Genomic DNA, 13490 nt, shown 5'->3' on the forward strand with positions numbered 1-13490 from the left:
CAGGGTGAGTTGGATGGGTCTGGGATTCTGGGGGGGACAATCAGGGAGCAGGGGGCGGTTGGATAGGTGTGGGAGTCCCGGGGGGCCTGTCAGGGGGCAGGGGTGTGGTAGGGGTCAGGGCAGTCAGAGGACAGGGAGCAGGGGGTGTTGGATAGGGGGTGGGGTCCCGGGGGGCAGTTAGGGCCGGGGAATCCCAGGAGGGGGCAGTCAGAGGACAAGGAGCAGGGTGTGTTGGATGGGTCGGGGATTCTGTGGGGGGGCAGTCAGGGGATGGGAAGTGGAAAGGGGCTGATAGGGAGCGGGGGCCGGGCTGTTTGGGGAGGCACAGCCTTCCCTACCCGGCCCTCCATACAGTTTTGCAACCCTGATGTGGCCCTTGGGCCAAAAAGTTTGCCCAGCCCTGCTGTAGACAACCTGGCTATGAAAGTGACTAGAAATGATGGTGACTTTCAATGGGTTTTGTGGTCCTAGCTCCTTTAGGCACTTATGAAGACCCTACCGTACAGTGAAAGCAAGCAGTTTAGTCTTGTTGTCAAAGCTGAATGAAATGCAGAAAGTAGACAGGCAGCATAAATGGTAGAGGGGAAATGAGATTTTAAAAATTTGTTCAGATTTAATAAGCTAAAGAGACATTAATAACTTGGATGAGGAGAAAACTAAGCTGATTCCAAAATAGGTCTTTATCTGTAACACATCTCTTTACTCTGAGGTTAGATTCAGTGTATAAAAGCCTTACAAAAAACTCAAAGAAGATGTTGTTGTCAATATACTGGTATTCAAAGAAGACAGAACCAGATTTCTTCAGATGTACAGCATAGATTAGAGAAACAGTGCAGTCATCTCTATTGGACTCTATGTAATTCCCATGAGGAGTCCACGAAGAGCTGGATAAAGATAAACAAAACAAGGCTTATTTTAGACCACAGGAACCCAGAAGACATTTATAACATTTCTATTTAAAATATATTGCTCAGTAAAGGACACAGGACCCCACTGTAGCTAGAGTCACTCCCTGACCCTTTCACACCCATTTCTCACATCTTTTTCACACAAAGGATTATGTGCTCTGTCAAAATTTACCTTTTTGCACATCAAAATTGTGAATGGGGGCAAATGTATGTTGTTTCCTGGAAACTTCTAATGCATCCACATCAGGAAGGCTTGTCTAGGATACAGAGGGCCATATCCTTAAGAATAGCCCTTCTGCAATCAGCACTGATCATGCCGGGTGTAACAGTAGTTTTAAGCCACCTTTACTCCTCCTTGATCCCAGAACCACTTAGGTACAAGTTAAAACAGCTCAAGGCTGTTCCAAGTTTCACTGGCTGCTAATATTGAATCTATTTCCCTAAGTTAAGTATCCTCACACCTTCTTGTCAACTGTCTAAATGGGCCATCCTGATTATCACTACAAAAGTGTTTTTCTCCTGCTGATAATAGCTCATCTTAATTAATTAGCCTCTTACACTTCGTATGGCAACTTCCAACTTATCTGTATGTATATATATCTCTTCTTACTATATGTTCCATTCTATACATCCGATGAAGTGGGCTGAAGCCCACGAAAGCTTATGCTCTAATAAATTTGTTAGTCTCTAAGGTGCCACAAGTACTCCTGTTCTTTTGGCTGCTAATGACATCTCGGAGGCCATTATGACAGCAGGGGATTGGCTGAAAGTAGTGGCTCGCTAGCCACTCCTGTCATGCTACTCCGCTGGTCCTATGGCACCCGAGGAGTCCTCCAGCACAGAGGAAGGCTTAGGTAGATAATGAAACTGACTTTGTGCCAGTGGACCAGCAGGGTCAAATAGGGCCAATTTTATTTATCCTTTATTCTCAACAATTCAATATCCCTGAAGTCTGCTTCTTGGCAACGTGCAGAGATTGCTTTTATTGCACAATGTACTTTTCTGTACTTACACAGCACAGCATGTTCAATTGTCCCCTCCGTTAACCAGCTGGTGGCATCATCAAACTCCAAGAGCTTTCACTAACACATAACCTGCATTCCATTCTGAGGGGCGTAGTCTACCCGTCGCTGTTTTCTGTCAACACCAGCTATATGTTACTATGCTACTGGGGCAACTGGTTCCCACAGCAAACTATGGGCTTGATCCAAAGCCCACTGAAATCCATGAGAGTCAAACCAACCCCTTCACCAGTGTGGCCACAGGCCAACCCATAAGCTTCTTACTTGTCACAGCTCTCTGCTTTATTCTCAGCTGATTCGACAGCAGTGTCCATGAAAGTTGCCACATTGGAGAATCCTGCTGGCAGGTCATCCCATTCATCAAACTTGATCCCACTGCCCAAAGAATATGTCCCCTCGGCACACTTACTGCACACTTGATTTTTCATTTCTAGGTATTCACCAGAAGCACATGAAAATGCTGCGAAGACAATCATTTACAACTGATTAATGGTAAAGGCAATTAGCAGCATCGGTGAGCTGTCAATAAAGAAACCAGTCACAAAACTCCCACCCATGAAAATCAGGAACACGATGAATCAGCTCAGAAAACCACTGTAAAAATCGAGGTTTCAGAGTAACAGCCGTGTTAGTCTGTATTCGCAAAAAGAAAAGGAGTACTTGTGGCACCTTAAAGACTAACCAATTTATGAAGTGAGCTGTAGCTCACGAAAGCTTACGCTCAAATAAATTGGTTAGTCTCTAAGGTGCCACAAGTACTCCTTTTCTTTTTGTAAAAATCGAGGTGCAAATTGATTTCTGTTTTTCACTTACTTGACAGCACTGGAGCCAAATCTCAAATTATGGCTATTGATCTGCTTATTTGTCTCCATTAGCAAAGAGGAATTTTTAAAAAATCTACACTGACAAACTGCATGTGTAGCTAGTCTATGCAAAAATATGTTCGTATCACTGTTGTCACATTCTGCCTCATCATCCTCCCAATTCCTTTCACCCACCTGTTGCATCTTGTGTTGGACTAAGATTGTATAATTTTTGGAGTAGCACCTGTCTTTCATTATTGTCTGTACAGCATCAGATATGGTGCATCTTTATCTTTGATAGGGGCCTTTAGGCACTACTGGAATAAATATAACAGCATGCAAAAAATATTTCAGCTATGTCTAGGGTAAGTACAGTACCTCAATGTATGTAATAAATTATAGCATAATTTAGTAGTTAGGGTTTCAATTTTTTTCCACCCATGATTCCAAAACCATCAACTTTACTCTTCCACTATCTATCTAGGTACTTATATGGTCATCATCACTGTAGCATCCAAACCATTCTCAATTATGAATTAATTTTACCCTCACAACAGTCCTGTGAGGAAGGGAAATGACCCTACAGATGAAGAACTGGAACTCAGTGTAAATCAAGTTTCAGAGTAACAGCCATGTATTCGCAAAAAGAAAAGGAGTACTTGTGGCACCTTAGAGACTAACCAATTTATCTGAGCATAAGCTTTCATGAGCTACAGCTCACTTCATCGGATGCATCCAATGAAGTGAGCTGTAGCTCATGAAAGCTTATGCTCAGATAAATTGGCTAGTCTCTAAGGTGCCACAAGTCCTCCTTTTCTTTTAGTGTAAATCAAGTAACTTGCCTAAGGTGACAATGGAAATGGCTGAGCCAGGAATTGAACCCATGATTCCTGAATCCCAGCCCAGTGCTCTGTCCACTACACATCCTTCCACCATCACTTTTTCCTCTCATGATTTAATATCCCAGAATCCTTTTTCAGTGAAAAAAATAAATATACGCTGTCATTAATAATCTGTTATTGGGTGTTTTTAAGTTAATAGTTCCAGTATGGCTAATGTACGCATGTATAGCTAAATATGGACAATTTGAACACAAGAACAGCCATATTCAGTCAGACCAAAGGTCCATCTAGCCCAGCAACTTGTCTTCTGACAGTGGCCAATGCCAGGTGCTTCAGAGGTGGAACAAGCGAGCTCAGTGGTACCCCAGTACATCAGGTGGCACCCCGGAATGGGGGCAACCCGTCACAATCATACCTTATTTGCATTTTAAAGAATATCTAACTAAAAGTAATACATTCTTATTGAAAATATCATGAATTTCACACTCTGCAATGATATATATATTCAATAAAACTAATTACTACCACGATTTATATCTCCACTATTAAAAAATATATAATTAGGTATCATAGCCAAGTGGAGGAATTCCCAAGCTATTTCACCCATGACCCCCAAACCATCCACTTTTGCTTTCTACCATCCCCAAGCCATGCATTCTTTCATGGGCAAATGGATTTTGTAAGCCCCATCCTATGTGATTGGTAAAGAACCATTTATGCTCATGGGGCCAGAGCCTCAGCTAATGTAAACTGGCATAAATCAATTCAAACCAGCCAAGGATGTAATGCATGATATTGTACATATGTACTGATGTTTATCTCACATCAGAAGAACCTGTTGGACTTAAAATACTTTGAGAAAAGAGTTGTACAGTAGCAGAAAGTACAGGTCATATCCAAATCCCAGCTAAGCCTGAATTTCAGGTTCCCACTCATGTATTTGACTCACACACAGCATTCCTTTGCATAATCATCCTTGACTGGCAGGGCTAGAGGGAAAGATCAGTAGATAGGCCAAATTCTCCTCTCCGTAACTTTGGTACAACCTCCATGAATTTGAATGTATGATTTTCCAAACAAACCATTGTATCCATTCTAATACAGTCTTCATACTCATGAAATGGATAGGAATCTATTGAGGTCTCCAAGTAGGAAAGCATCCCTCTTCAGGAATGGTGCTTAACTTTAAACATGGGTTTAAGTCCCACAGAAACTGATTTCAATGGAATTTAAACACATGCTTAAAATTAAACACTTGCTCAAGGATTTTCCTGAACTGGGGCCTTATATTGTAAACTCTTTGAGGCAAAGAGTAACTTTGCATTTTGTGTGCATATAGAGAGTAGCACAATGGCACCCTGTCATAAATATAAAGGGAAGGGTAAACACCTTTAAAATCCCTGCTGGCCAGAGGAAAAATCCTTTCACCTGTAAAGGGTTAAGAAGCTAGGATAACCTCGCTGGCACCTGACCAAAATGACCAACGAGGAGATAAGATACATTCAAAAGCTGGGAGGAGGGATAAAAACAAAGGGTCTGTGTCTGTCTGTGTGATGCTTTTGCCGAGGACAGAACAGGAATGGAGTCTTAGAACTTAGTAAGTAATCTAGCTAGATATGCGTTAGATTATGATTTCTTTAAATGGCTGAGAAATTAAGCTGTGCTGAATAAAACAGATATTCGTGTCTGTGTGTCTTTTTGAGGTTTTGCCTAAAGGGATTCTCTATGTTTTGAATCTAATTACCCTGTAAGGTATTTACCATCCTGATTTTACAGAGGTGATTCTTTTTTACTTCTATTAAAATCTTTCTTTTCAGAAACTGAATGCTTTTTCATTGTTCTTAAGATCCAAGGGTTTGGGTCTGTGGTCACCTATGCAAATTGGTGAGGACTTTTTACCAAACCTTCCCCAGGAAGTGGGGTGCAAAGGTTGGGAGGATTTTGGGGGTAAAGACGTTTCCAAACAACGCTTTCCTAATAAAAATAAACCCAGATAAATGTTTGGTGGTGGCAGCGGAAGTCCAAGGGCAAAGGGTAAAATAGTTTGTACCTTGGGGAAGTTTTAACCTAAGCTGGTAAAAGTAAGCTTAGGAGGTTTTCATGCAGGTCCCCACAGCTGTACCCTAGAGTTCAGAGTGGGGGAGGAACCTTGACACACCCCGATCCCTGATTAGTCATGAAGGTGTTACAGCATCATTAATAAATAAATACTAACACTAATCTTTCCCTGTTTTGTTTTCTTGGTGTTTTCATTGAAGAGTGTGAAGAGAAGCCATCAGGGAAAAACAGCAAGACATATCGTGGTGCTGTTTAAGCCTGTTATCCACTCCCAGAAATTTTTTTAATGTTTTTGTTTTGTTAAAAAAGAAATTGAGAATATTGCTGAACCACATATTCCAAATTTGTGAACTTCAAATAGGGGATCGGTATCCAAGAGAAATTCACTGCCATACTGACAGCACAGCAGGCATCAGAGCCTCCTGTTCAGCTTCTATTGGAGGTGACCAAAGATCCCTGCTTTAATGGAGTTAGTATTGTTCAATTCCTTATGCTCTGATCATTTCAGATGAGGGGGGAGGGGAAAAAAAAAGACTGCAACCTTTTGAAAGAGGAACAGCCTGAATGACAAGGCAGACTGTTGTCCGGGAGGCTCAAGCTCATTATTGACCTTCACCACTAGAGACAAAGCCCAGAGTCATATCCATCCCTTCCCATCAGGCCTGGATGGAGGCCACGCCCCCTCGCTGCTGTGTCTCTGTAAAGACCAGTGTAAGGGGGAAATTAACAGCCTCTGAGGCCCTGAAGCTCTAGGCAGGGCGGAGCACCAACAGTCTTGGGGCTCAGGCCCTCAGGCAGGACAAAGCACCAAACAATCTACAGCCTGCCATCTTGGCAAGCAGACAAATGCAGGCCTCTTGGCTTTAAGATGGGGGAGGTGGCCACCCCAGGGGTGGGGCAGCAGCAGAGGGTGTGGGGACCTGGGCCCACCCTACTCCACAGGTCCCAGCCCAGGGCCCTAACCATGGTGGAAGGCTCTGCTACTGGGTCAGCGGGGATCCCACTACAACATGCTGACCAGTATTCTGCTCATACAACCAGATTATTGCCTGGTGTCCCTGGGGCTACTCCTACGATCCTCTCGCTGGGTACCTTCAGTTTGTGGGGGTCCTCCGTCTCCCCAGGGTACATAGCTAGCGGCAGTCCCAGCAACTCTTCAGTGTCCTTGTCGACTGGCAGCTCTGGCAGTCCCTTTAGATCCTCGGTACTGCAGAGGTCCCCCTCAGGCGCAAGCCCCAGCAGTGGGCAGGAGGTGGCTGTCTCCTTCGCCAGCTCCAGCCCAACTGAGCTATAGGGCCCGTCTTTTATACTTTCTGTCCTGCCCCACTGTTTTTGGAGGGGTGGGATGGCTTGCCTGGCTCTACCCTCAGGGGGGGCCTTGTCCGCATCCTTCAGCCATGACAAAGAATCTGTATTTGCGTCTTCCCTCCCAGCACGATGCTGCACTGTAAATGCAAAAGGTTGGAGGATAAGGTACCACCACATCAGTCCTGCATTGGTGTCCTGAATGGTTTGTCGCCATTTTAGGGGTGCGTGGTCTGTCACTACAACGAAGGACCCGCCCAGGAGGTAATAATGGAGGGCTTCTACCATCCACTTAACCGCTAAGGCTTCTTTCCTAATGACCAAATAGTTATGTTCCCGGGGAATAGCCTCCAGATGATATAGAGGACTGGGTGTTCCTCCCCATTTGGACAACGAAGCCAAGGGTGAAGTTAGGGCTTTACAGTACGAGTTCTTGGCATAGGTGGTCCGTCAGTGTCCAAAAGGCCTCTTCACAGTTGGGGGACCAGCGTACCCATTGCGGGCTGTCCTTAGTGAGTAGCTCAGTCAAGGGTGCGGCACTTGTGGCGTAGCTGGGAATGAATCGGCGATAATACCCCAATAGTTGCCTCACCTGTTTTTTGGTGGTTGGGGCTGGGTGGTCCTGTATAGCCTGGACCTTCCTGACCTGGGGGCATGCCTTACCTTGCCTGAGGGTGTAACCGAGGTAGGTGGTCTCTTGCTAACCAATCTGGCTCTTCTTACAGTTTGCAGTCAGCCCTGCCTCCTGGAGGGTCCTCAGGATGGCTGCCACCTGGTCTGGATGGTCCTCCCAGTGGTGACTGTAGATCACTATATTGTTCAGATAGGCCACGGTGTACTCAACATGGGGCTGCAGCAGATGGTCCATCAGACACTGGAAGGTCGTAGGGGCTCCATGAAGGCCGAAGGTCATCCTGGTAAACTGGTAGAGCCTGCAGAGTGTAGCAAAGGCTGTCTTTTTCTTCAATCCAGGTTCCAGTGGGATCTACCAGTAGCCCTTGGTCAGATTCAAGGTGTTGATGTAGCAGGCCTCTCCGAGTCTGTCAAGTAGCTTGTCAATCCAGGGCATTGGATATGCATTGAATTTAGAGATAGTGTTGACCCTCCAGAAATCAATGCAGACCCAGAAGATCCCATCTGGCTTGTGGACCAGCACTATGGGGCTGCACCACTCGCTCTGTGACTTCTCAATTACCACTAGATCTGCCATTGCCTAGACCTCCTGCTCTATCATATCCCGCATTCGACGCGGGAGAGGTCTTGTCACCTCACGAGCAATTTCCCCTGGGTTGCTCTGGATGGTGTGCTGTCCAGTTAAGGCTGTGAAGGTTTTGGAAAAGGCCTCCAGCAGCAGCTTGGTCTGCTTTTGCTCCTCTTTCGTGGGGGTATCCCTGAGCAGGGGTTCTTCACGCTCCGCCACCACAGTTACCTTGCAGTTGCAGGACATACCGTAAGAGCCCCTGGGTCCGGGACAGGGTTTGTTCCCAGGTCTCCCGCATTAAGTCAAGCAAACCCCAAAGCTGGTGACCGTACAGTAGCTTAAATGACGAGAATTTAGCGGAGGCTTGTGGCCCCTCCCTAATGGCAAGCAGTAAGGGGGGGGATCAGTTGATCCCAGTGGCACAAGTCCTTAGGTGGGAACTTCCAGAGCATTTCTTTAAGGGCCCGGTTGAACCAATCCATCCATCTGGGGGTGGCAGATTGATGTCTGCAGCTTCTGGATCCCTAGGAGACCACAGACTTTGCAGAGCAGCTGGAAGGTGAAGTTTGTCCCCTGGTCCGTAACGGTCTCCCAGAGTAAACGCACCCAGGTGAAGATATTCAGGAGTTCAGCTGCGATGATCCATTCAGTGGCTTTCCTTAGGGAGATGGCCTCTGGAAAGCAGATAGCATAGTACATCGCTACTAGAATGTAGCGGAAGAGGTGACGCTTTTGGTGAGTGGCCCCACCTGGTCCATCACAACCCTGTCAAAGGGCATCCCTACCACTGGCAAGGGGATCAGTGGGGCATTTTGTACCCACAGAGGGCACTGCCAGTTGGCACTTTGGGCAGGAAGCACAGTAATCCTTGACGTCCCAGTGTATGCTCTGCCAAAAGAACCGGGCCAAGACCCGGCCAGGGTCTTCTCCTGTCCCAAATGGCCTGCCGCAGTGATGTCATGGGCTAATCTCAGTACTGCCCACCAGTGACACTAGGACACGACCAGCTGGGAATGAGGCTCATGGGTCTGAGGGTCTCAGTCGACCCGGTACAGGTGCTCCTCTGTCAACTTAAACCATGGCCACTGGGCCGCTCACTGCAGATCCGTCGCCATCCTGTTGATATACACTATCTGTTCATAGGCCCAGCTGAGGGTGGGGTCCTCTCTTTGGTCCCTACTGAAGTTGACTCCCGTGTCCAGCAGGGCTTCCCCGCCGTCCAACCGGGGTACCTTTATCCTTCTGGGGTGTCAAAAGCCCCAGGTGGGGCTGAGGGGTCACCTGGGTTAGTCTTCCTGGGCCCCTCAACCTTGCCCTCAAGGGGGTCTCCCTCGAGAGCCATCTGCACCAGTGAGTCCCAGAGGCTCGCAGTTTGCAGAACCTGAGTGAATTCTGGCCAGTCTCATCTGAGAATGATGGGGTAGGCAGCTCTGGGGCAAACCCAGCCGTCATTACTCAGGTCACTCCGTCCACAGTTAGCGGTACCAGGGCACTTAGATATGACTTCAAGTCCCCGTGGATACAAAGGAGTTGAATCTGGCTCAGTGCAAGTTCACTTGCCAAGGCAAGTCACTGATGCACTAGGGTTTGCCCACAGCCAGAGTCCACCCGGTCATGCACTTGTTTCCTGCCGAGGCCCATGGGGACAGTCACCTTAGCAGTAGGACACAAGCGGGCATGGACCTCTCCAGTGTAAACCTGGCCAAAGGAGAAGTCTGTGACTGGGCTCTGTCGCTGGAGGTGTCCAAATTGACCACAAGCAAAACAGGGACCAATCTCAGTGTGGCTGGCCCAGCACTTGGGGTTCTGCGAACAATCGGGTTCAGGGATTTCCCTCCTTTGCCGTGGCCTGCGGGTGTTCCACGGGACATTGGGACGGGTTGTGGCAGGTAGCTGCTGCTGCGTCCCTCATTGTGGCTCGAGTCTGACCAGGCCACTGTCTTAGGGCTGGAGGGTCTTTCTGAGCCCAGGGTGCTCCACACTGTGGCTGCAGCTACAGGTGCTACTGGGGTCTCTGCGGCCAGAAAATCCTCCATTAGGCCGACCACCACCCTCAAGGTGGTGGGTTGATTTTGAAGGACCCAGGCTCTCCCTCAGGGCGGGAGAATGTGAATGAACTGCTCTACGAACACCTGCTTGGCTACTTCAGTAGTGGAGTGTCATTTGGGTTGGAACCACTGCCAGCAGGTGTCCTTGAGCTCCTGTGGCATGACCCAGGGTCAGGTCCCTGGCGGGTAGGTCTCCCCCCGGAATTGGCACCAAAAGGTGTCAGAGGTGATGTCTAGGGCATCAAGGATAGCCGGCTTTACTGCTCTGTAGTTGCAGGCCTCATTGTTAGGGAGCCCACAATAAGCAGCCTGGGCCACCCCCATTAGGTAGGGGGCCAAGAGTGTGGTCCATTTGTTCTGAGGCCATCCTGCCACCAAAGCAACCTGCTCAAAAGCTTTCAGGAAGGCTTCTGGGTCATCTTCACGCCTCATCTTTGTAAGGTGTACCGGCATCTTGGTGGTTGTTGGGGTTGTCGCTCCTCCAGGAGTAGGGCCAGAGGGGCTGGGAAGCAGGGTGGCCAGCTGCTGAAAGCATTGTTGCTGCTATTCCTGCTGCTTGGCCCCCACCTACCCGATCAACTGCTGCTCCTGGGCCCCAAGTTGCTGTACCTGTTGCTGTTGGAGCTAGACTGCCAGTTGCTGCAGCTGGCTCTCCACCCACCATTTTATAAACTTGTCCATTCCATCGTAGTCTCTTGGGTGGGCAATGGCCTAGGAGCATGTGCAGACCCCTTGTCTCAGGGGTTACCTGTGTTCTCCACCACATGTAGAGGGTCATGTCTGTCCCTGCCGGGTCAGGCCTAGAGGGAGGCCATGCTCCCTCACTACTGCGTCTCTGTAAAGACCGGCATAAAGGGGAATTAGCAGCATCAGAGACCCAGGCCCTGACCCTCTAGGCAGGGCAGAGCACCAAACAATCTAGGGGCTCAGGCCCTCAGGCAGGGAGGAGCACCAAAGAGTCTAGGGCCTGCCGTCTTGGCTCAGGCAGATGGCAGACAAATGCAGGCCTCTTGGCTTAAGGTGGGGAGGCTGCCACCCCAGAAGTGAGGTTGGCAGCAGTGGGTAGGGGGACCCGGGCCCACCCTACTCCACCAGGTCTCAGCCAAGGGCCCTAACAGTGGTGGAGGGCTCCACTATTGGGTCTGCAAGGATCCCTCCACAACACGCTGGCCAGTATTCTGGCCACACAACCGGACTATTGTCTGGTGTCCTTGGGCTACTTCCTAAGATCCCCTCGCTGGGTACCTTCAGTTTGTAGGGGTCCTCTGTCTCCCTGGGGTACACAGCTAGCAGCAGTCCCAGCAGCTCTTTGGCGTCCTTGTTGACAGCTCTGACAGTCCCTTCGGGTCCTCAGTGCTGCAGAGGACCCCCTTGGGCACAAGCCCCAGCAGCGAGCAGGAGACGGCTGTCTCCTTTGCCAGCTCTGGCCCAACTGAGCTGTAGGGCCCGCCTTTTATACTTTCTGTCCCACCCCCCTGTTTTGGGCAGGGTGGGTGTGGCTTGCTAGGGGGTGGGTGGTGGTTCCTCCCATCAGGCCCAGAGGGAGGCCATGCCCCTTGCTACACCCACTCTAATTTTGTTTTGAAATTTGCTAGCTTATATCAGCCAGATATTACCTTACTCCACAGGAGGCTGCGCTTCCTGTCAAAACACATACATCTGCAAGCAAAACTAGCTCTGAGCAGGCCAGCTGCTTGCCAGGTTCAATTAGAGGCTGAATGTGGTTAATGGCAAAGTGAACCACTTTTGACATTGGAACAGCTGCATAACTTGAGTTTATTCCAGTCAGTACCGAGCAGCAATGCGGGGGGGAGGAATGGGATGAGAAGCGTATTGCTGTAGAAGCATCTGTGTGATGAGCAGAGCTATGGTCTCATTGCCTGCAGTCGTTAACAACAAAGGAAAATGAAAAAAAGCCAACCTATTTTGAATCTAAGGCACACATGTCAACTGCAGAAGTTCCTTTTAAATCTATTGTCTCCAAGTCGGCTGTTATGGTTATGGGATTATTTTGATGGTGAGTGGGTTTTGACAGAACCTTTGGGGATTCTGTAGAGAAGATGTCCCCAAAGTCTTGGTCCATGAGGCACCTGCGAGTGGTCCACAAAAAGATAACCAACTGGCTGTAGGGTGCTGGCTCTTTTTGTTCACAGCTGCTAAAAATTTCATTAAAATGCAGCTAAATGTACATTCAATCCTTTCCTGTTACTACTTGTTCATGTGAATTGTGGCAGTTGCCACAGCGATGTTACGTAACGATGAATGTTACGTAACGATGAATGGGTGATTGTGAAGAGAAAGGAGGTGTCCACAAGATAATCTCATTGTTAAAATGGGGGTAAAATTTTCCGAAGTGTCCAAGAGGCTTAGGAGCTTAATTCCCATTTTCAAAAGTGACAGGCATTTAGGAACATAATTGTGAACTTTCAATGTGACTTTGATGCCAAAAACAATGGGAGTTAGGTGCCTAAATACCTTTCAAAATCTGCCTCTCCCCCCCACCCCCAAGTGCCTAGGAATTCAGCTCCAAAGTCAATTTGTTGCTTTTGAAAATTTTATCCATGGTTCACACTATGAAAATGTTTGGGCCTCCCTGCTTTAGAGCATATTCTCCCTGGTATGGAAGGCCACTGGCAGCAGAGAGAGCTTCCATATATAGTTCAAGGATTAACTCTGGGTATATACCTATATATACACACACACACACACAACAGCTTACAAAAGAATTAGATATCCAGAGACCACTTGCATCAGTTTATTGGAAGTATTACTAATACATACAACTAGGCATGAAGGTATCTAAAGGAGCTGTATTCCCGCCATGCCTATTCATGGGTATTTTAAATTAAGAAAATATTTTCAGTGGCAATTAGAAACGATGGGTCATATTGTGCTACCAGTTACACTGGTGTAAATCTGGAGTAGTTCCACTGAAACTACTGGAATTACTTCAGATTTACAGCAGTGTGAGAGCAGAATTCATTCAAACCAAGCAAAGGTAGTTATAGTTTGTAGAGCTTGCTAGTCTCAGGGATAAAAGGCACTGGTATGTATTATTACATATCAACTCCCACTGCCCCACTGTGTCAAGCTATATTGCCAGGGCCTCCTTCTCTGCTGCCTTGCCCTTTAAGTAATTATATACATCTAGGCTAAGTGGATGCAAAGCACCACCAATTCCCTTTGGTAGCATTTTGTGCTCACTTTGCACAGGTATAAATGGCTATACGAGGAGAAAGTTAACAGAGATTCAGGCATGCAACAGTTACTTCTTACTAAAAGGTTTTTAGGGCCAAATTCCTC

The 13490-nt window shown here is 47.7% G+C and overlaps 1 protein-coding gene across 2 annotated transcripts in view; it reads right to left on the reverse strand.

Annotated features, from left to right (window-relative positions):
- ELAPOR2 (endosome-lysosome associated apoptosis and autophagy regulator family member 2) overlaps positions 1–13490 on the reverse strand; it is a 139788-nt gene that overhangs the window by 51550 nt on the left and 74748 nt on the right. For both annotated transcript variants that reach the window (XM_073328674.2, XM_073328675.2), the window contains exons 3-4: positions 2195–2390; positions 737–884 (exon numbers count right to left, since the gene is read on the reverse strand). In XM_073328674.2, coding sequence (XP_073184775.2) covers positions 737–884; positions 2195–2390 — 344 coding nt within the window. The remainder of the gene's footprint in view (positions 1–736; positions 885–2194; positions 2391–13490) is intronic.

Source organism: Lepidochelys kempii, chromosome 1 (assembly GCF_965140285.1).
Source record: "Lepidochelys kempii isolate rLepKem1 chromosome 1, rLepKem1.hap1, whole genome shotgun sequence".
NCBI classification, from domain to species: domain Eukaryota; kingdom Metazoa; phylum Chordata; order Testudines; family Cheloniidae; genus Lepidochelys; species Lepidochelys kempii.